Source organism: Antechinus flavipes, chromosome 1, assembly GCF_016432865.1.
Source record: "Antechinus flavipes isolate AdamAnt ecotype Samford, QLD, Australia chromosome 1, AdamAnt_v2, whole genome shotgun sequence".
In the NCBI taxonomy this organism is placed as follows: Eukaryota; Metazoa; Chordata; class Mammalia; order Dasyuromorphia; family Dasyuridae; genus Antechinus; species Antechinus flavipes.
In genome coordinates this window covers 117341428-117364458 of record NC_067398.1, presented here as the reverse complement: position 1 = coordinate 117364458, position 23031 = coordinate 117341428, and the positions used below count along the sequence as shown (strand labels likewise).

At 47.5% G+C, this 23031-nt stretch overlaps 3 protein-coding genes across 4 annotated transcripts; 2 read left to right on the top strand and 1 right to left on the bottom strand.

Annotated features, from left to right (window-relative positions):
* The first annotated feature begins 26 nt into the window (after positions 1–26).
* Positions 27–5643, top strand: ALDOA (aldolase, fructose-bisphosphate A). Of its 2 annotated transcripts, none has more exons than XM_051988977.1 (9): positions 27–141; positions 2896–3038; positions 3127–3334; positions 3538–3592; positions 3744–3904; positions 4418–4501; positions 4607–4781; positions 4933–5132; positions 5357–5643. In XM_051988977.1, the coding sequence occupies exons 2-9, from the start codon at positions 2923–2925 to the stop codon at positions 5450–5452; spliced, it is 1095 nt and encodes a 364-aa protein (XP_051844937.1). In that variant the 5' UTR covers positions 27–141; positions 2896–2922; the 3' UTR covers positions 5453–5643. The 2 variants fall into 2 exon arrangements, with proteins under 2 accessions (XP_051844937.1, XP_051844944.1); XM_051988984.1 differs by lacking the exon at positions 27–141 and adding an exon at positions 1363–1463.
* A 2776-nt stretch (positions 5644–8419) lies between these two features.
* Positions 8420–16397, top strand: PPP4C (protein phosphatase 4 catalytic subunit). Its single transcript, XM_051988996.1, has 9 exons — positions 8420–8535; positions 8815–9020; positions 11872–11923; positions 12939–12989; positions 13339–13440; positions 13710–13883; positions 14047–14173; positions 15516–15705; positions 15880–16397. The coding sequence occupies exons 2-9, from the start codon at positions 8923–8925 to the stop codon at positions 16007–16009; spliced, it is 924 nt and encodes a 307-aa protein (XP_051844956.1). The 5' UTR covers positions 8420–8535; positions 8815–8922; the 3' UTR covers positions 16010–16397.
* A 493-nt stretch (positions 16398–16890) lies between these two features.
* TBX6 (T-box transcription factor 6) lies at positions 16891–22945 on the bottom strand. Its single transcript, XM_051988928.1, has 8 exons — positions 21449–22945; positions 20789–21029; positions 19420–19687; positions 19095–19241; positions 18861–18931; positions 18682–18752; positions 18302–18464; positions 16891–17675 (listed from the first exon to the last, which is right to left on the bottom strand). The coding sequence occupies exons 1-8, from the start codon at positions 21564–21566 to the stop codon at positions 17453–17455; spliced, it is 1302 nt and encodes a 433-aa protein (XP_051844888.1). The 5' UTR covers positions 21567–22945; the 3' UTR covers positions 16891–17452.
* Between the last annotated feature and the right edge of the window lie 86 nt (positions 22946–23031).

The window sequence follows — 23031 nt, the reverse complement described above, 5'->3', positions numbered from 1 at the left end:
ATGGGGAAAGGGCAGGGGTCATAAGAGAAGGTCGGGAAAATTCCAAGAGGAGGGTGGGGAGTACTTTATAACTCCAACCAACCCCTGCCTGAGCACTCACTGCCCAGGCTTGAGTCTAAACTACCTCCAGGCTCCATTTAGGTGGGTATTGAGAGGGTAGCTGAGCAGAGAAAATGGGGTGGGCTGGATTCTTGGGCGGGAGGGAATAATGAGGGAGTGAAAATAAGAATTGGTGAAAAGTGGTTTTAATAAGGGTGAGGAAGGGTAGGTGGGGGAAAGTTGGAAAGAGGGAAAGTAATGAAATGATGCCAAAGTCCAGGGAAATCTAAATTCTAAGCAAAGTAGGAGGAATGTGATTTGGGAACTAATTGGGCAGATGGTGCATGTAGGAATGAAATTTGGGTATTATCCAAAGGACAAAATGACCTCCCGCTTCCCTCCCTTGGGTTTTATCTAGCGCTTGAGGGGATGGAACCATCGAACCTCCGGCTCGAACCGGCCAGGTTTAGCATTCTAGCCAGCTGAGACCTGTCGCTGCTGGCTCCTGCAAGATAGGGCGCGGCCACCGGGCTGGCTGTCTAGAGGATTGCACTAAAGTTGCGCAGCTGCATCTTCGAAGGGGAGCGGAGGAGGGAGGGGAACTGACGGGGCTTGAGCTGACCTTTAAGGAAGATCGGGGCTTGGGAGGAGATCAGATTTCGTGGAAGGGTTACTGCAAGCAGCAAAGAGAGGGTGGAGGGGACAAAATGGAATGGGACATAAAAGTGGAGGCAGATCTGAGTACCTCTCCAGGAAGTTTGGGTAATCTGGGAGGGGAAAATACCAAGGAAATAGTGCTTGGGTAAATCACCCCAATGTCTAGCTTCCTCCTTTCCTCCTCAGCCACTTTGCTTCATCTTCTGGCGCTCCCCCCCACCCCCCACCCCATCACCTGCCAACATTCATCTATCCTCCTTTTGTACACCCCTCCCCCATCTTCCTACTCTTCCCTCAGGACGAAAATGTGTGCGTCACGCTGTCCTAAGCTGGGATGGGGGCGGCGAGGGGGGGGTTGGGGGAGCAGCAGCTGCCTGGGGTTTGGGGGGGGTGGTGCGCGACCCAAAGGACGTGGTCCCAGTCACGTCCGAAGGTAGGGCGGGAACAGAAGCAGAACATCTCTCCCCCGTCCCTTTTTTGGAGCTCTGGGAGCGTTGCTGCGTATGGTCATTCGCTATCCCTGGCTTTAGCATTCTCGCTCGTTGATTGGGCGAAAACAGTTTTCCCCGCCCCTTCCGTCCCCCAACCCCCGGGTAGGAGGCGCGGTCTCTTTAAATGGTCAGACTCCGCCTTTGCTCCGCCCCTCCTGAGTTCAATAGGCGACGTTCGGATTCGGAAAGCGCAGAAGTTCGGCTCCCGACCGTAAGCAGTCTTCTTCCTGCCGGTAAGCCCACCACCGAGGCCCGCAGCCCGCTTCCGAAGGCCAGGTGAGCGAGGCTGATGGGGCTGAGGGAGTTCGGATCTTAGGCTACGAGGAGCGCCCGATAGAACCCCTGCGGCCGAACCCGTACCTGTGCCCCGACCCGCGCTGCCCTTTGGGACAAGGTGGTGCTGGGAACAGGCAGGTCGCTGGTCCCCTCATCCCGCTTCACAATTCCCGAACTGGAATGTTGATGCTTTGTGCGCAATGCGACAGCCGGGGCGGAAGGCTGAGTCACGCGGGGGAGGGCGCGCCCGAGAGCTGCCCTCCGCCGGGGAGAGAGTGGGGGAGGGGAGTGGGGGCTTGAGGGTTCTAGAGCCCAGCCGCAGCTGAGGATGGGAAGAGGACGACTTGCCACGAGGGAGGAATGCGAAGGGGGTACAATTGTGGGCATGGCTCGGCCTGGTCCTGGTGTTTCCGGGCAATAACTACCTTAGGAAAATTTAATGAAGGGAGTGAGTTGGAGAAGAAGGGAAACCCGATTACAGGGGAAATTACCATCGGGGTTTGCTATCGCCTTCCACTAATGCCTTCCATCACATCCTGTAGCTTTTCTTAATCGGGAGTGACCTTGAGCTACCTAGGTTGCAACTGTGGATGGAATGATGGAAAGGAGCAATCTAGAGGGAAACTGTCTGGACACGTCTGCCCCCCAGGACATGTCTGACTTGCTGCTGCCTCCCTTTTCACTGCCCCTTTTAGCTCCTGTAGCAGTCAGCTGACTGGGAATGATGGAAGGCAGAGCTGTCTTTTAAAATGGAGGCTGGGCTCTTGCCCTTCACAGGGGTCAACCTAATACCTCTAGTCATCTACTATGTTCATTTTGTGAAAGTATCTCTAAGCTTACTGGACAGAGCAGCCTGACCTTGAAATGCCCTTGAGGGGTTGGCAAGGAAAGGATATGTGGTATAAAGAAAAGAAACAGGAGCCTAGGGAATTAGGAAACCTGTATTCTAGCTCTGGGTTTTGGAAATTGTTAGTTGGTTGGGGGTCTATTCTTTGCTGCCCCCAAAATACTTCTTTCACTTTCATCTGAGGTTCTAAGCTTGCTTTCCCCTCTTGAGTTTGTTGCTTTATTAAATGAGAAGATTGAGGCAGACATTATTTAACAGGCCCTTGTGTGCATCTAAATAAGGTGACTCTAGAGCTGATGGTGGATATGCCAGAGGGTCCCAAACTAATTTCCTTTCATTGTAGCCCAGACTTCTCAGTCCTTGTTTTCTGCTAGAGCAGCCACACCCTGGATTTGGATCTCCACCCTAAGTTTTAGAAAGGTAGAGAAGCAAAAAAAAAAAAAAAAAATTAAGGAAGTAGAGATACACAGAGCAGGGGAAAGAGAAGTTGGGTAGTGAGAATGATCTGATCTTGAATTACATAATAAACAGGATTATGCCATTATTACAGAAAAGTCTGGCTTATACTTTACTATCTCCACCCAGGAAACTACCAACATAGCCAAGGAAAACATGTCTTGCCAATTCCCAGCATTGACACCAGAGCAAAAGAAAGAACTGTGTGAAATAGCTCACCGAATTGTTGCTCCAGGCAAGGGAATCTTGGCAGCAGATGAGTCCACTGGTAGGTACAAAGGGGTGATAGAAAGGGTCAAAATTTTGAGGTACAGTCTGGTTCTCTACCTGACACCCCTCTTCAACTCCTCTTTCAGGTAGCATTGCAAAGCGACTGCAGTCTATTGGAACTGAGAACACAGAAGAAAATCGGCGCCTTTACAGGCAGTTACTTCTTACAGCAGATGATCGAGTGAACTCCTGTATTGGAGGTGTTATCCTTTTCCATGAGACACTCTACCAGAAAGCTGATGATGGACGTCCCTTTCCCAAAGTTATAAAGGAAAAGGGTGGCATTGTGGGCATCAAGGTAAGTACATTTAGAGGATGAATTAGAATCAAAATTCTTGAAAGTGCCAGGGAACTAAAATTTTTTGACAGGAAGAGAAATGGAAGAGGTAGGGGAAGACAAATGGGTCCAAATAGGGTGAAGGTGAAGGTGAAGGTGAGGGTGAGGGTGAGTGAAGAGTGTAAAAGGAGTGCTGTGACTTTACATTCACTCTTCTCCAACAGGTGGACAAAGGTGTAGTGCCCCTGGCAGGGACCAATGGCGAGACTACCACTCAAGGTAAGAAATGCCAGAATGAAAAAGGCCAGCTATCATCTATCTTGAATGAGGAATTCTTTGTCCTGTCTTCCCATCAAAGCTCTAGATTGTTGCCTAAGAGCTGCAAATAGGTGGAAGAGATACTATTTCTTGGACTACTGTCTCCTACCAGGTCTGGATGGGCTGAGTGAGCGCTGTGCCCAGTATAAGAAGGATGGGGCTGACTTTGCCAAGTGGCGTTGTGTCCTGAAGATTGGGCATAATACACCTTCCCCACTTGCCATCATGGAGAATGCCAATGTGTTGGCCCGATATGCCAGCATTTGCCAGCAAGTGGGTATTTCCTTATCTTCCTGTTATATGCTCAACAGCCCTTTCCATTTTTTAGAGAATGTCAACAAGCTGTAGAAAAAACTTCAGCTTTTCCTACTGCCCCTGTAGAGGTTGATAATAAATTTTCCAGTTTGGATCCTGAGAAGGCAGATACCCTCGAAATTGTCAATTTACCTGAGAATACAGCAAAAGAAACTGAAGCAAGCAGTGTGATAATAGAGAATATGGCATATTTGGAGTCTTTTAACTCATGACACTAACCATGTGATCCTGGATGAATTATTCTGCCTCTTGAGCTGCTCACCCTGTAAAATGAATATAATAATACTTAAGGGACAGGTTGGCAGCAGATAGCCATCTCTTGCTAAGACCTAAGTGTTTGGAAATGTGGGGAATTCATGATTTACATCTGTCATTATGGAGATAAAATCTCTGTCCCTTGTTAATAACAAAGGTGGAGTAGAAAATAGCCTTAGGTAGGGTGCCCTCACAGCCTTGTTTTTTGCATTATAGAATGGTATTGTCCCCATTGTGGAGCCAGAGATCCTCCCTGATGGAGACCATGATCTGAAGTGTTGTCAGTATGTCACCGAGAAGGTACGATCTGAGAAATCACTAGAGGATATAAGTAAATCGGGAGCTAATAGTACAAGTGATTTCCTAATTTACTTCTCATTTTTTGTTAACTTTACATTTCTCTAGGTTCTGGCTGCTGTCTACAAGGCTCTGAGTGACCACCATGTCTATCTGGAAGGGACCTTGCTGAAGCCTAACATGGTCACTGCTGGCCATGCCTGTACTCAGAAATATTCACATGAGGAGATCGCAATGGCAACTGTAACTGCCCTTCGCCGGACTGTGCCTCCTGCAGTCACTGGTAAGAGAAGTCCTTTTATTTATTTATTACCCTGTGTTGTCTCGCTTTGGATCACTGTTCTCTCTTCATATCTATTTTTTAGAAATACTTGTTACCAACACTTTTTTTATATACTGTCTGATCTCTCTTTCCTCATTTCTCCCTTCGATAGGTATCACCTTCCTATCTGGGGGTCAGAGTGAGGAGGATGCCTCCATCAACCTCAATGCCATCAACACCTGCCCCTTGCATAAGCCATGGGCCCTGACCTTTTCTTATGGCCGAGCCCTGCAGGCATCTGCCCTCAAGACCTGGGGTGGAAAGAAGGAAAATGTCAAGGCTGCCCAAGAAGAATATATTAAGCGGGCCACGGTGAGAAAGGGATAAGGGAAAAGGCCAGGATGAGATAGGATTCTAGAAACAAGTTGACAACCAGGGGTCAGGAATAGAGAAAAGGGGAAAAAACAAGTAGTTGATCCAGTCTTTTCTGGTGGCAGAGTTTTTTCTAGGCTGTGTTTTCAGTGTCATTATGAGTAGGATCTAGAACTACCAACCTTTCTCATACTTTTTTCTATTTTTTTCTCTTCCTTCACTAGGCTAACAGCCAAGCTGCTCAAGGCAAGTATACTCCAAGTGGAAAGTCAGGAGCTGCAGCCAGTGAATCGCTCTTTGTCTCTAACCATGCCTACTAAGTCAAGGCCTTCCATCTGGGTATGCCCTAACACTCCAGGCCATCCCTCACAGTCCAGGAAGAGGCTGAGATCCCAGAGCTTTGTGCTGACCTCTCCCATCACTCCTAACTTGTGTGGTGTTGTTGCTCTCTGGTGAATCTAGTGACCCCTCCTCAGCCCACTTTTTCCAATAAACAACTATTTAACAAGGAGTCTGATGCCTGTGAATGGAGGGTTAACTTAATGATTTTCTTTTGATGGATTGATTGAATCTTTCTGTAGATTTGTACTGGCTTGTTGTATCGAGTAGAACTAATCTCTGCCTTGGGGGGGGGGGGAGATCATTAACCCCTTATGTAGGGGAATTGGGAGAGCTTTATAAATAGGAAATGAGTGTTTTGCTAGCTTATAATACAAGCTATAAATTAGCTGTGGATCATTGGAGAAGAGGAAAAGTCATTCAGAGTCAAAGGATCTATGTATATGTAGTCCATGTATACCAACTCTCCCCTTCCCCAAGAGTAAGATTCCCAATGGGAATATTGATGTGGATCACATTTGGGGACTTTTAGGACTCATTGTTATCTTAGATGTTTAGCATGCCTAAGGCATAGATGTTAAGATGGGTCCCAGAGGTTAGTTATTCCTTAAAATTCTGTCACCCCCTTGAAAGTCAGGGTTGTTCCCAAACATTGTCCTTATGTAATCCTATAATTATGGGTTTTAATATTGTGGATGGATCTTAAGATTCCTCCTGTCTCTTAATACATAGTAGTATATTGAAAAAGCTTCATAGGAAGCCCTTTTATCATTAGGTTCTACTATACAAATTTTCATTTAGAATTATCGTGTAAAATGTACAGTCCTTAAGGGATGCTATATAGACAAGGGCCTTCTAATTTTTAAATAAATAGCTTCTTTACCTCAATGTAAATTTGCCCCAACTTAAATTCAGTCCTGAGTCAATTCTTATAATCTGATTGCTGAATAAATCTATTTAGTCATTCTTCTAGAATCTGAGAAAAGCTCAGCCCCAAAGAAAACTTTCTTAGAAAGTCTTTACATATTTGTAATTAACACACATTTGTTATATTTTTATTGCATTTGACACACTAATCAGAATCAGTCACTGAGCATTTCCTATACAGTGGTCACACATAAAAAGTAACCAAAATGATGAGACTAGGAATTGAAACTTCAACTGAACTATACATATTTAATTTGGAGAGAATTAGAGAATTATGGCATGATAGTTCTAAAATAGTGGATTTTCATACAGGAGAAAAATTGGAACTACATAAAAATTTTTCTTGAAGCAGTTGGGGTTAAATGATTTGCCCAGGAAGACACAAAGACCTATGATCTGAGGCTGCATTTGAACTCTGGTCCGCTTGACTTGAGGGCCTGTGCTCTTATCTACCCTGCCATCTAGCTGATTCTGGACTATATTTTTTTCATGGCTTATAGAAGTTAACAGGGTACAGATTTTGAAAGTTACGGGAATGGATTGTCTCCAAAAGTAATGGATTCCTAAAGCATTTGAAAGTCTAGTGGGGGCTGATCACTTGATATGGATTCCTTTTCAGGCATGAGTGGACTGGATGCTCTCTGAGGCCTATTTCAACTCATTCAATGGACAAAATTACCTACTTCAGCCCTATGCATAAGGCTCAGGGCGAGGAAGTGTCTTGGTTACCTTTAAAGGAAGAGTCTGGGCTTCCAGATTCCCAAACCAAGATTTCTCTTTATTTCCTCATTCAAAGTCCTGTACGGGCACTTTAGCCAAGATTAATATGGACAAAAGGCCTACAGTTGGGTGGGAAAGATAAGACAAGTTACTAGTGTAGGAGGCCGAATAACAGTAAAAAGTTTTTGGCCTTAGGAATCGAGAGAAATGACTACCAGGTGTTTTGCATATCTCATACTAGTTTCAAGACCACAGGCAAAACGCTTAAAGCTTTCTGAATCTGTAAAATGGACAACCTCCAGATTTAACATTTTGAGGACAGAAACATGTAAAATATTAGGTGCCATTATGTTTATTGAGTTGGCAGATGCTAAGATGATGGATGCCATAGGGTGGCTAGGTGGCGCACTTAAGCACAGAGGTACCGGCCCTGGAATGAAGACTCATTCCTGAAATCAAATTTGGCCTTGAGGCTTCCTTCCTATCTGTGTGATCCTGGGCAAGTCACTAAACCCTGTTTGCCTCACTCCCCCAAGAAAGATCAGCAGAGAAAGAAATGGGAAAAACCACTATCTTTGGCCAAGAAAAATCCAAATGGGATCATGATTGAACGAAAAGGAAAAACCTTTTCTCATGGAAAAGGTTTAGGGAACTCCACACAAGATTATCCTGGAAAGATGGGCAAGATGGAAATACGGGAAAATGGAGAAGGGTGAAAAAGATGAACGGTTTAAGGCGGCCCTGGATAAAAAAAAAAAAAGATCGATACTGCAGTCCAACTTAAGCTCTCAAACTAAACTGCTTCAACCGATATATCCATGAATGGGGCCCATCAGACCGAAAACAGCGAGAAGGAGCCAAATCGAGAGAGACAAGAAAGGCTGCGGGGGCTCCGGGGATTCGCGTTTGAAACCAGGGCTGACTACGAATTTGCCATGACCTTGGATTCATCATTTCCGCCTTCTGAGCCCTACTTTTTTCAACCAACTATCACTCATAACACAATTGTACTGTTACTTAAAACGATAATAATAAAATCTGCTTTTTCTTAGAAAGGGAACCACGGTAGCACTTCTGGGAGGGGAAGAAGAACGCTAGAGCTCTGGGCGGGGCCTAGCAATAATTTACACAGGAAGCCCTCTTCAGACTCGCGCTTCAGGAATTACTTCCGCCCTCAAGTACAACATCCGGTTCCTTGGCCCGATTTTTTTTTTCTTTCCGCCCTCCTTTTCTGAAGATGAGAGGGGTGGGGGCGTCGAACTTCTGACGCCACTTCCGCTGTGCGACGGAAGTGACCTTCGGCTTCCGCGGCGGGGCCGGAAGCAGCAGCAGCGGTGGCGGCCGGGAGCGGACGGAGGCTCGAAGGTGGAGCCCAGAGCCCGCGGCTCGAGAGTGGGGTCCCGAAGCCGCCGCGTCGGTAATACCCTCAGTAGTCCTCTCTCACCCGTGGGCCACCGTCTAGCTCTCCTGGCTAGCCTATGAGCTTCGCTGTGCTGGGGTTCCCCCTCATACCTCTCGGAGATCCCGAGCGGCGGCCGGAGTGAGGCACCGGGCCGGGCCTGGGGCCTACGAGGGGTTAGGGGGTGGGGAAAAAATGCGGAGTCCCGGGCTTGGTGAGCCCGTGGCTGGCGCGGGGTGGCGCGGGCCACATTATGTGACTGATCCGCTGACTCTGTCTCTTCACCCTTGTTTCCAGGAGACACCCGTGCGGGCGGGAGGGCGGAGTAGGGAGGGGCTCGGCCCCCTGGGTGCGTCTCCCCCCCCCGCCCCCCGCACCGGGGGGGCCGCGTGAGGCGGGGGGACCATGGCGGAGATCAGTGATCTGGACCGGCAGATCGAGCAGCTGCGCCGCTGCGAGCTCATCAAGGAGAGCGAGGTCAAGGCTCTGTGCGCCAAGGCCAGGTGAGCCTCCAGAACTCTCGCGAGGCAGACAGTAGCCCCCGAGCTAGGTCTGAGGGTGTCTCTTGTGGGGATAAAACTCCATGCTTACAGAGAACTGACCAGGTTGCCCCTGGCAACTGTAAAATGGTAAAGTCATTAGGCAAATCCTGTTGAAAGCTCAACTCAAAAGGAGAAATAAATCAAATCGTCCCACCCTTCAGGAAGGGACCCCCTCACTGCCAGGAATAAGCCATACAAACTGAAAACAGCCCTACTTACTCCTGGTGAAGCCTGGTTGGTCCTGGATTTTGTGCTGGGCCACAAGTTCCTGTAGGGGTTCAAAGAGAAGATCAGGGAGGGTGATCGGATCAGCCAGGGCTTCTTGGAAACAGGTGAGACTTCAGCTGGGCTTTAGAATTAGATTCAAAGTGGATGAATAGGAGTTAAGAGATGAGGGAGAACAATGTGAGCAATAGGACGACATTGTGGCAAGAATGAAATTGAATGTGGACTAGGAACAGTAAAGAGAGCCTCTTGATTATGGGCAACCTTGAAAGCCAGGTAGTTTAGGCTTGATAGGCATAGATGAAAATTTTCAAGGAAAGGAGTGACATGGTAAAACAACAACAAAACTTTGTTGGCCTATGGAACCCAGGTGAATATAGAAGGGAATACTGAGTTGGAGTTCATATCTTACATTGAAAACAAGCTGGGTAAGCTCTTATGCCCTGACTTCTTGTTGTCCTTTGTCCTTCAATCTGGAAGAAGACCATGACTTCAGAGAGGTGATGCCATGACCTGCAAGTCAGTTGGATTTAAGTGAGGGAGGGTTGTGCAAAGTCACCAGCTTCACTTTCCAGAGCCATTTGGATTAGGGCCAAGCTCTTCCAGTGCATCCAGGGTCATCTCCAATTGTCATGAACTCTATTATCTTAACAATGGGACCTGGATGTCTCTGGAGTAGAAAGAGAGGCCCTACCTGCTATGAAACAGGGCAAGTTTGGTTAGATCCAGGGTCTTGGAGTATTTAATTTCCATGTTTGGCTAAAATATCTGGTAGCCAAATTGGAAGAGATTGTCTTGATGTCCCCAGTGGACAAACTGCTTATAAAGAAGTAAACTAGTGCTAATGAGAGCCCTACTATTCTTAAAGAATTTATGGAGCAGGGGCAGCTAGGTGGTGCAGTGGATAGAGCACCAGCCCTGAAGTCAGGAAGACCTGAGTTCAAATCTGATCTCAGACACTTAACACTTCCTAGCTATGTGACCCTGGGTAAGTCACTTAACCCCAAATGCCTCAGCAAAAAAAAAAAAAAAAAAAGTATTAAGAATTTATGGAGCACTATTCTTATCATTGGAACCATGTTTTTACTAGTTTGAGATCCAATTGATACTTGTACTGACCTTGGGTATAGCACCAGATGAGATAATATTTGACTCCTATGATCCTAAGAGAAAACTGGGCCTTTACTTTTGAGAGAATCAATCCATCCTATACTTCTATCCTGAATCCATCTTGCTTTTCCAAGACTCAAAGTAGCTCTTCTTTAGGCTTCTTCCTTTTTTTCTTTTATCTTAGGCGCCTAGAAAACAAGAGAAACTTTAAAAATTTATTCATCTAAGAGTGAGAATTATCTTCTCTTTTCCCTCATCCCTCACCAAAAAAAAGGCAGTTTATACCATAAAGGCACACACAATCCAGAATGGAAAGAGGTGTAATTATTATATGGAATAAAGGGCTGAATATGTTATTCCAAGAGATATATAAAAAGTTTCAGAGGATGGACAGGTGTGGTCTAGAAAGATCTGGGAAGATGTAACAGAGAAAATGGGACGTTAGGTTGAGACTTTGAAGGAAGAAGTAATCTAGAGAAGTAAAGGCATGAAGGACTTGCATGATCCAAAGTGGATTGGTGGGGAAACAAAAACATTTTTGGGAAATGAACCGGTTCCCCAGTTTGGCCAAGATGTTATGCAGAATAGTGCTGAAGATGATCTGGGAGCAGGCATGATATATAAAACACATTGACTGAACTTTGAAGTAAGAAGACCTAGCTAAAAGTCTCATCTCTGTTACGTTCTTTGTGACTTTTAGCAAGTGACTTTCTCATTTATCAAGCTCAGTTTTCCTCCTTTGAAATGGGAATCTGGATTTAGATGGTCTCTTTGATTGAAGTCTTAAACATTCTGTGATTCTATGAAGTCTGTATATGGGGACACTTAAAATCAAGCTGAGGGAATGGATACTTGCCATTTAGGCAATGGGGATGCACAAGTATCCTTACTTTCTCTTCTTGGTGTCCCCCTCTTCAATGTACAACTCAGGCGCTATCTTCTGCACAAGGTCTTTTTCTGTTTGTCTTCCTTCCTCCAGTTACAATATTGTCCCTTTTTGATTACTTTGTATTATTTTGCATCTTTTGTATTTATGTCTTTGTATGTATGTTGTCTCTTCTGTAGAATGTAAGCTCTGAGAGCAAGTACTGTTTTGTTTTTGTCTTTGTATTATCCCCTGCACCAAGCACAATGTCTCTTGAATGTAGTGGGTGCTTAATAAATGTTGAATTAAATTGAATTGAGGCTTTGGAGGTTTTTGAACAAGGAGCCAATGATATCCTCAGAACTATATCTTATGGAAAGATTGCTATCAAGACACAACATAGATTAAAGAAGGCAGGGAGAACAGAAGAGTCTCCTGATCCACTCATGAATCCTATTTGAGTGCCAGTACTCTTCTGGTTCAGTGATTCCTGAAGCTTTTCTAGATCAACTGAACAGATCTCCAGTAAGGCAGGGTCAGACCTGGTCTTGAATAGAGGGTAGGGTAGGGGCTATTGGTCTGGCTATGACAACTATCTCCTTGTGTCTTCAGAGAGATCTTGGTGGAGGAGAGCAATGTACAGAGGGTGGACTCCCCCGTCACGGTGAGTAAAGTCTCCCCCCCCCCCCCTTCCCGATCCCTAAATCTGAGCTGGTTTTATGCATGTCTGCCCATCCCTTGTTAGACTTGCTAGTACATAGCACTGCAGAAAGAGTTTGGTCCTTCTTTCATCTGTGTGCACACACACATGATAGGAAAGTGCTGGACTTGGAGAATATGGGTTGGAATTCTGACTCTACTCCTTAGTCCTTAGGTGCGACCACTCTAGTTCTAACTGGCTTGGTCTAGATCAAGAACTCTAACCTTTTTTGTGATCTGGACTCCTTTAGCAGTCTGCTGAAGCTCTCTGAACTCCTCAGAATATATTTTTAAATCTCTGAAGTCCACACATTACAAAGGAAATTGTTTTACATTGCAATGATTATCACAGTATGTTTTAAAGATTCATGGACACATGTACCCTACAATACCTCCAGGTTAAGAATTCCAGGACTAGATGATCTCCTGTTAGGTGCCTTCCAGTTCTAAATACTGTGCCCTATGCAGTTCCCATGGCCTGATTTTACACATGTGCATGTGGGCATAACACATTTGGAATCCAGCTTGGTCCCACATCAGATTGGAATTCCCTTTAATGGAAGACTGGCTTGGAGTTCTCTAAAGTCAGACTCTTGCTTTCAGGAATCTTGTGTTATTGTTTTACTCTCTCTGCCATTATTAAGGTACCATTACCCAAGTGGTTAACAGGAAAGAGATGTAAATCTCAGGACACACAATTTAGAGGCTGAGCTACTTTGTCCCCATAAGCCCCTGCTTATGCCTGGGCTAGCTCAAGAACTCTAGGCTGTGCTGGGGGAGAGGGGCTATAAGGAAGGGCCTCTTCCTTTCTTTCTTAGCTGCCTCCTGGCTGGGTTGAATTTTAGCCCTATCACTGCCTAATCTTGGTGCAGGTTACTCCAGGTCTCTGGGTCTCAGATTCTTATCTGTAAAACGAGGGATTAGACTAGATGTTCTTTCAGATTCCTTCCAGCTCTGACATTCTGTGATTTTTATGCCAGGTGTGTGGAGATATCCATGGACAATTCTATGATCTCAAGGAGCTATTCAGAGTAAGTATGAGTGTTTGTGTTGGGATGAAGCTGGGGGAAGGGACTATTATTCTGACCCTTCGATTTAGTGGCAAAAAGCAGGTTCGTAAAGAAATTTCTGGAAAACTTCTTTAATCAAAGAATGAGAGCTTTTAATCTACTTGAAGATATAAGGTAAAGGGGAAATTTGATGTAGGCCAGTTCTGAATTTGGTGTTATTCATATTCATTGGCATTATTAGGGACATTTCAACGTGGAGTGGGCCTTTAATTTGGACAAGGTATATGGGACAAGCATGTGTATGTGGTTTTCAAAAGGGTTTGGCATGGTGAGCTAAGTGGTACAAATGAAACCTCCTCTCCCTCCCCAGGTGGGTGGCGATGTCCCTGAGACCAACTACCTCTTCATGGGGGACTTTGTGGACAGAGGCTTCTACAGCGTTGAAACATTCCTGCTGCTGCTTGCCCTCAAGGTGATTAAGCTAAGGACTCTTGATCGTGCTCTCGGACCCTAATCTAGACATTTACCTTCTACTATTTCAAACAGCACTACCAAACCATGAGACAGCCCAGACCCAGTCACCTCAGACTTTATTCCAGATGTTCCCCAATAGCCTTGTCTGTGGAGACTTCTCCAAATTGCATCTTTACTCCAACTCCATGGCCAGTTTTTCCTAGACTGTCATGTACCTACACCTACCAGTTTTGACCATCATCCCTCCCACACCCTTACCTTTGCCAGGTCCGGTATCCTGACCGCATCACTCTGATTCGGGGGAACCACGAGAGCAGGCAGATCACACAGGTCTATGGCTTCTATGATGAGTGTTTGCGAAAGTATGGCTCAGTGACTGTGTGGCGCTACTGCACTGAGATCTTTGACTACCTCAGCCTGTCCGCCATCATCGACGGCAAGGTAGGAAGGAGCTAATGTTGCAAAGGGAGGTCATCTCAGTTGCAGGATCAAGATGAACAGTGAGGCTGAAGGGGGTTGAATTTTTGGCCAGGAAAGGTATCTGTCATCTGGGAGGCAGTCAAAGGAAACAATGAACCTCAGTCTTTCCTCCCATTCTCCTCAGATCTTCTGTGTGCACGGAGGCCTCTCTCCCTCTATCCAAACCCTGGACCAGATTCGAACGATTGACCGGAAACAGGAGGTGCCTCATGATGGGCCCATGTGTGACTTGCTCTGGTCTGACCCTGAAGGTGAGGTGTTGAGGGTGGAAGATGAGATGGGGTAAAAGAGCAAATTACTCCACATGTTCATGTGTTATTTTGTTAGGGACTTTGATTCTTATTTAGAAGACTGGTAGGAAGTACTAGTGGGGCCAGGGAGAAGGAGAGGGGAAAGGTAATTCAAGGCAATAGAAAATAGATTGTAAAAGAAAGATTTTAATTTTTTGGTTCCTGGAATGTTTTATTCCCTGGCCAGTTTGCGGAACTAAGTTTTGGAGCATGTTCTTCATGAGAGGAGCAGCCAGTGGAATTTTTAATTTGTTGGGATATTGTGCATTAGCTATGGAAATCAGCCCAGTGACTTAGCCTTTGCCTATATGAGGCACCATGAATCTGGAACTTTCTCATTTGGATAACAAATGTGGGAACTTTCATCTCGGGAACAGCATTATAGGAAACATTTGACCAGGGGAAGCTGGGTCCTTTTAATCGGCCAGTGACCAAGAATAAGCATTTCATGGGGTGTTTGGGAAAGACATTAGGAATTGAATCATAACATTGAAAATTACTGTAAAGGTCAGGGGGGTGCTTAAAAAGAGCCTTAAGATAATTTAATTTTCAGTTTCTTTACAAACAAGGAAGAAAGCCAAAGAGATTGTAACTTACCTAGAAATGAGGAATAGGTAAAGGAGCTCTATCCAAATCAACACCTCTGACTTCAAATCCGTCACTTCAAACTAGTTCAGGAATCCTATCTAATAAATGTCATCCTGCTGCTTTCCCAGTGATTGGATTCTTACTAACTCCCCAGTGAGCCCATTTTCATTACAGAGCAACTGATGGTTAAGATGATCATTCTTATTGAAACAAAATCTGGCTCCCGGTAATTTTATACCTTTTTTAAAAATTGTATTTCTATTCTCTAAAGTTATAAAAAAAGTAGGATCACATTTCCACATTGTAATCTAATCCCTCAGATATTTGAAGACCACCATCATGGTGTGACATTTAATCCTTGTAGATTTTCAAAGCGCATGACATTCATTTTATCATTGCTAAAACAGCCCTGTGAGGCAGGCCCTGCCAGTTTGACCAATGAAGAATCTGAGCCTTGGATTAAGTTAATTGTCCATGACCACACAGCTAGTAAATGTTAAAGTTGAAATTTAAACTTTCTTTTTGATCTAAAGATGTTGAAGTTTTCCCCCAGTACTACATTGTAGTTGAACATCATCCTTGGTTCTTTCCACCTTTCCCAGATTTTTCAGCATTCCAATTTAGTGTAAGGAAGTAGGTGTCAAGCGTTGACAAAGCTGGGTTTGTTGAATTAGAAGAGGGAAGCCCCATTAAGTCTTCTCTCCATTCCCTACAGACACGACGGGCTGGGGTGTTAGTCCCCGAGGAGCTGGCTACCTGTTTGGCAGTGATGTGGTGGCCCAGTTCAATGCGGCCAATGACATTGACATGATATGCCGGGCTCACCAGCTGGTGATGGAAGGCTACAAGTGGCACTTCAATGAAACTGTGCTCACGGTGTGGTCAGCACCCAACTACTGCTATCGGTGAGTGGGGTGGGAGGAGACGGCTTCAGAGGGAGAGAAGCCTTGGTACCCTTAGGTCAATTTGGAAAGAGAGAAGGCTTATCTCCTTAGAAGTTGGTGGGAGTTGGCAGAGGAGCCCTGAGGAAAATTTTCTGTGTCCTGTACCTTAGATGATTGACTTTTCTCTTTGAATAGCTGCGGAAATGTGGCAGCCATCTTGGAGCTGGATGAGCACCTCCAGAAAGATTTCATCATCTTTGAAGCTGCACCCCAGGAAACCCGGGGCATCCCTTCCAAGAAGCCAGTGGCTGACTACTTCCTGTGACCCCACCCAAGCCCCTCTTACCCCTATCCTTTACTCCTCTCCCCAGCCTCAACATCCTTTGGACCACTGTGACTCTGTCCTCTGCTGTTCCTGTTGCCACCATCTGCAGGACAGGGTCTCCCAGGGTTGGGGGGGGATTTCCCCTTCTCCTCTCTAGGATCTCAGAGGACACTGGGAGAGCAGAGAAGCCTCTCCCATCCTGTGTTCTGTCCTAGGCAGAGGTCAGGGGGCAAGGAGGACAAGCTTTGATCCAATTTCCTCCTCCCCCAGATTCTTTGTTTTGAAGTTTCTGGCGATTTTTTCTGGTTTTCTCTTTTTTGTTTGTTTGTTTTTAGATAAAAACTTTGGGGAAAAATGAAAAAAAATTCTAATAAAAGAAAGAAAATGACCTTTTGTTCTTACCTCCATCTGGCTCAGTGGGAACAGTTATCCTATACTACAAAACTATGATCCTAATGCACATTTCTACACAGAGCACTCTTCCCTCTACAGCACTATGAAGGAAGGTGCTAGAGTAATTACTACTGCACCCTTTGGGAGATGAGTCAATAGCTCTAGCAGTGGTAACTAATAGTGAGATCCGAGAGCAAGTTTTTCTGTCCTACCAGACAATTCTGGTTGCAGTTAGAGAGCATCAGGGAGGCCCTTCTGCTTCCCAGCTAATTTCTCCATTATTCCTGTTTAGGACCAGGGATCCTGAGTACCTCTTACTACCTAGAAACTGGGCTGATTGATAGGATTTTAAGGATACAAAGATAGGACTCTTCCTTGGATTAGAATCCCTCTTGGAAATGGGAGAGCTTTGTGAAAGAAGAGGGCTTTGAAATCACCTTAGGGCAGGAAGCCAACTGCCCCCAATCTAACAGATTTGTATAACATCACACGATGACTCAAAAGTTTTATTTTAGAGGAAATAAAAAAGCCTGGAGCCCAAAGGTGTTTGGCAAGAATAGTAATTACTGTACATTTGGCGGTGGGGGTGAAGACAGTCTGCTCTACATCCCTGGGAGACTTTCCCCACATGGAGGTAAGGTATGTAAATGTAAATTGGTCAGCCAGCGGTGTGGTAAGGGTAAAGAGCCTGGGGTGGAGGGCCTAGAGGCCTTGGAACTCCCTTAGCTGGGCTGCCCTTGAAAGTTCCTGGTGATGGCCCCTGACCTGTCCTTTTGGTGAGGGCCGGTCTCCTGCTGGCCCAGCCCCCACCCTCCATTCACACCCAGGTGAGAGCCCAGGAAGGGGAAGCTGGAGCAGCTGGTCTCCCCCCCAGCCTACCTCCACAGGCTTTGAAGCAGGAGGGGGGTGTGAGCTAAAGCTGAAGTGTGAACTGAGGGGGGGAGGCTTGGCTGAGATGAAGGAGGCAAAAGCAGCCATTTGGTGCGGGAAGGAGATGGCCCCAAAAGTCACCCAGGCTCCAAGAAGAGGTTGGTGGTAGATGCCGCTAATTTAATAGAGGGGCTTGCTGCTAACATCCAGGTAGCCCCCAGGGGCTGCGTAGGGGAGAGGGAAGGGCCCCCCTTGGAGGAAATGAGGAGCAAAGGCTGGTGCTGGAGGGGCTGGCGGATATCCAGGACCAGAACCCCCATTCCCTGGAGACAGCTCTAGGAAGGGTGCCTGGTAAGATGAAGGACGAGACAATGGATCTGCAGCCTCCGAGAAAGAAGAGGCCCTGAGAGGGAGGAAGAAAGCCAGGTTAGGAAAAGAGAACATCAACCCATGCTGACAAATTTGTGTGTGCTTTACAAAGTTGCTTCCTCAAAACAATCCTGCAAAACAGTGAATGTGAGCATTGTGATTTCCATTTTACAGATGGGAAGACTGAGGCTCATATTTTCCATCATCACATAGCAAGTGAAGGGCTGGAATTATTTGAAGCCAGATCCAGAACTCTGTCCAGCACACTACCCTGTCTCTGAAGTAATACATAGCATTACTGATCTTTTACAAATGGGGGAGGCAGGAAAGGAGAGAGAAGGAGTGGGATGATTGGAAATGATTAGAAAGCACATTCAAGAGAGCAGGTTCAGTTCTCAGCTCAGCCACTACCAATTTGTGAAATCTGGGGCATGTCCAAGCCTCTCTGGACCATGATTTCCTCATCTGTAAAATGAGGAACTATAAATGACTTCTAAAGACCAGAACATCAATGACCATCGGAAAGAAAAAGTGATTCTTTGAAAATCAGAGAATGAGGGAGTGGTTATAATTCAAACCCAGGTCTTATCTGACTCTTAATTCCCGGTTTTCTACCATGCTGTTTCTCCTCAACCCTCAGACATCATTACGCTGTCTCACCTGGTGGGGAGGCTGCTGGGAGCCCCATGGAAGGCAGCCGGGTGCAGAAGGTAGGCCTCAGCACTGGGCCCCCCACAAGGAGGTGTGGGAACCTCAGCCGAAGAAGAGGCTTGTTCTGGAAGGTCTCCAGCCAATGTGGAGTCGCAGGGACCTCCAGGGCCATCTTTGATGAAGACAATAGTTAGAAAGATGGAGAATAGAGAAGGGCAGGGGGTAAGAGAAGGGGTTTAAGGGAGAGAGGAGAGTTGGGATTCTCTAGAGAGGAGGAGGAGGCAGCCCCTAATCTCAACTGCCCCCAATCTAACATTTGTACAACATCACACGCGCACTCTGCCAGGCTCACTTTCTCCCCCTCTCAGTGCCACCCCAGTAGCACTTACCTCCACCATAAGGCTCCATAATGACAGGCTCTGGTCCCCTCAGCTTCCTCTTAACCCTGGCATCCCGTTCCCTGGAGCCCGTGGAAGGGGAATATGTTCAACATGGCCCCCAAATAATTCCCTAAGCCAGGCATATGCTCTCCCCACCAGACCCACATCCAGGCCCCTAATACTCCCACCTCTTACAGTTCCTCCCGTTCTCCCGGAACCCCTTAGCAAAGGGATTAGCTGCAATCTTCAGTTGTGTGATCTGGAGGGACACGGTCAGAGGGAAAACCTGGGGTTAATCCAACTTCCCACCCAAGAGAGAACAACCCCCCCTCAAAGCTGGGTGCCTGGCCAACTGAGACCTTTCGGGGACTAGCAGGCTTGGGGCAGCCCGGGGGGACAGGCGGGGGAGGGGAGTGCCTTACCCGAGGATTCTGGTAGGCCGTGACGGAGATGAACGCCGTCTCCGGGAACCGGAAGGAGGCCACGCCGCCCCAGTGGCGGCTGCAGAGCTGGGCAGCCCGAACCAGGTGCAGCCGTGGCTGGTACTTGTGCATCGAGTGAAGGATCAGCTGGAGGCACAAGAACGAGAGAAAGATGGGTAGAACAAAGGGGGTCCCTCACTCCCTTGACCCGAAACGTCTAATCTGGGATTCAGCCAACCCTAGGGTCCCACAGCCCAAGAAGGTCATCTCCAGGATGACCTCTGACCCCCTGGAAATCGCTCCCGGTCGCCCACTGGAGCCTCACATGGCCATGTGGATCCAAGGTATTGTTGGTGAGCTTGACGCGATGGAAGGACACCGGCTGCCGCATCCAGTGGGCCCCAGTAGCGGGGGAGTCCGGGTGGATGTAGACGCGGTCTGGCAGCCGTGGCTCTGCCTTGCCACTTGGCTCCCAGCGGCGGCCTTGCCATCGGTACCGGGCCCCATCCACGGGCACCACGTCCAGGAGGAACAGGTAGCGGGCTTCGGGGTCCAGACCGGTCACTGTCACTCGGCAGGCCGGGAACATTCGTCTGGAGGCAGCACAGGAGGAGAAGGCCTGGAGCATCTGAGCAAGGGTAGGGCAGCCAGGGGGTGGCAAGGTTGCTGGACTGGCCCTCTTTAATTCTGACCACAAGGGGGAGTCAGAATCACAATGGTCAATTGTTGGGGGGCAGGAGAGAGATGATTGGGACGGGGCAGAGAACACAAGACAGTGCTAAAAGGGGACCCTTCATTTTAGAGAAAAAGGAAGGGCTGGACTTGCTGCTGGACCTCTGTTACGAAATCCTTAAAATTAAGACGTTGGAATAGATACTGTCTATAAGAGTCCTTTACTTTTTTATTTGTGTCCAGGGACTCCATTCTATGGTTTTACTGGTAAAGTTTCAAGGATCTCTTCTCCGAAGCATATGTTTTTAAATGCATAAAATAAAGCAAATCATATTTTTGGTGTCCAAGTTTATGGATTCCCTGAAATCTATCCATCAATAAATATGGAGTGGAGGGCAGTCTCTCTGACCCTAGGTTAAGAACTCCTGCTCTGAAGTCCTTTCCATTTCTAAATCTCAGGTTCCTATATTCAAAGGCTCACAGTGAATTTAGGTAAGAGTCAGGGTTAGGACACAGTTTCCTAAAGCCCCAGTCTAGGACTCTGTACTGACTCACATTGCCTTAAAACTCAGTTTTCTCTGGGGCAGAAGGCAAGATATACTCCTTCATGTCTTGGCAGTTATCCTCTGCCTCCCTTTTGGTTCCTCAGTAGGACCAGTACATAAAGCATAGTATGTAATAAGTACTTCAACAATTGTTGACTGACTTTGGCTTTACCTGCCCAAGAACAGAGCATGAAACCTCCATCTAAATTTTTTACCTTAAAGAAGAATTACTTTGCTTCAATATTTTAGTCACAGACAGAAAGTCTAACTCTGAGCACAGATTGTTCACACCAAACTGTCCCTCTAACCCTCCCAAAAAACTTTAAAAATTAAATATTTTCTATCACTGAGAAAATTGAGGGGAAATATGGATGGCTTCATGAAAATTTTCACAGACCCAAACCAGCCTCTATGGGCAGACCCAGACCCCATTTGGGGATAGATTATCGCTTTGGCTCCTTTCAATCCTTGCCTCACCTCCCAGCTTTGGTGATGATCATTTCTGTTCCCACAGAGCTGAATTCTTTCCACAAATCATGGTTCTCCAGGCTTAGGCTGACCCCTGGTAACAGGCGGGAGGCCTCAGAAGCAGAGGCAGGGGCAGTCGACTCTCCTCCCAAAGGAGGAGGCAATGGAGGCAAGGGTGGCGGGGCAGCCAGAGGCCGGGGAGCAGCCTCCAGCCCTGAGAGAAAGCAATCTAATTTAGGGGTGTCAAGGTCTAGGGTACAGTAGAAAAAGAAAAGAAAACCATCAATCAGTAAAAGAGTGTCTGAACTCCTGTCCCTTCCCTTCTCCCCATTTCTATAGACTCCCCTAGAATTTCAGAACATTCAATTCAGATTTTCAGGATTGTCTGGTTCAACTACTTCGTTTTTCATAAAAGAAACTGATTCCTGGAGTAAGGAACTGACTGGTCCAGAGTCACACAGTAAGTTAGTACCAGGGTCAAGACTAACAGCCTCCTGGCTCCGAGTCTAGAGCTCTATTAAAACATTGTTATACCCTGCCCCCCCTCACACTCACCCTCCTCCCTCCCTCCCCCACTACATCCAGCCCCCCCCCCCAAAAAAAAATTCTCAGTCCTAATATCGACATCCCTCCCCAGTCACCCAAAGCCTCTGGGCTCTGTCCTCTCACCTGAGTAACGGTACCCCTCTGACAGCCCTGCTGGAAAACCAAGGTCCCCCCCAGGCTGGGGAGGCCGAAGTCTGTAGCTGGCCCCCAAGGGGGCATAGAGCTCTCGGGGATGATACATGGGGCAGATCTCAAGCCCCTCCTGGCTTGTCTTGTCCTGTCTGCTCAGCTTTGAGCCGCCCGCCCAGGTGATGCCCCCTTTATAGCCCTGGGCTCAGCCCCTTTGGCCCCTGATCACAGCTCCTCCTCCCCCGGGGGCCTTCAGGGCTGGGGGTGCAGGATGTAGGAAAGGGGAGAAAAGTCGGTGTGGGGAGGAGGGGGACGGCCCATGGGGCCCAGATGGGAATGCCTGGGCTCCCCCCTCCCCAATCCCATCTGTCCAACAAGTCAGTCCACCTCCCTCCCCCTCTCCCAGTCCCCTCCAGCCAGCCCGTCGGCTGGGCTTCATTAGCTCTGGCCCCCTACTCCCTAATTACATAATTAACTCCTCGGCCTGATTGATCCCCGGGGGCTTGAACCAGGACAGCAGTTTGGCGCTTCCTGCCAGCTGTTCGGGGTTCCCACGAGGGAACCTGGGAGAATCTAGGAGGCGGGGCCACCGGGACTCGGGGCGGGGCCATCTGACTTGGAGGCGGGGCCTCTGGTAAGTAACAAGACACTGCAGCCGGACCCCGACCCCGGAGCGTGTTGCCTGTGTTGGGGCGTGAGAGAGAAACCCTGAGATCCCCGGGGAAGAATGCGGCCGCAACCTGAGCTCAGCAGTCTAGACTGCCACGTCGGGAAGCTGCCTGTGGAGCCCGGGAGAAGCCGCAGCACCCTCGGGCCCGGAGGTCTGGGAGAGCCCGGAGGTCTGGGAGAGCCCGGGCCATTGGCTAGCCGCTGCACGCTGCGCCGGACTACGTTACCCAGGAAGAACCGCCCAGGAGCTCTCCGCTCCGCCTCGTTAGGAAGGAATGGCTCTTTGGAACTACAGTTCCCAGGAGACTGAGCGCAGCAGGAGCCTGCGTGCTTGCCTAGAATCCGGGCTGCGTTTCTTGGGAGGCTGGGAGCCGTAGTCTCGACTCCATCGGTTCCAAAATACACAGCGTAGACGTTAGGCTGGAGGAGATGCTATACGTGCTACTTCACGCTTTCCCCAGAGCCTTCCCCTTTCACCATGGCTGCTTTGGGGAGCTCCAAGGAGGTCTGAGAGCACCGGCTAGACCCTGTCCCAGGAGCCCTGACAATTCCAAAACACGACAGGCTGACACTTAATGGGCAGAAGATGAAACTCATAAAGCACTAACTCTCCGTTCCTTAGCTCTTTAAAGCGTTTCCTCACAACAGCCCTGTGAGGTAGGTAGTACAAGGAATTACCCCATTTTTACAAATAAGTTAACTAACGTTCAAGATCACCACACAACGAATAAAGTTCAGAGCTAAGACTCTGTCCATAGTTGAACGGTGAAGTGCCTAGCGCCTGTTCAAACTGCTAGATAAGAAAGTGCTTTTAAGTCCATGACTTTTCGAGAGGGGGAGGTGAAAGGTGGGGTGCTTGGGTACCAGAGTCCTTTCCAGGACCTAGAGATTCCAAGAAAGAGAAAGGT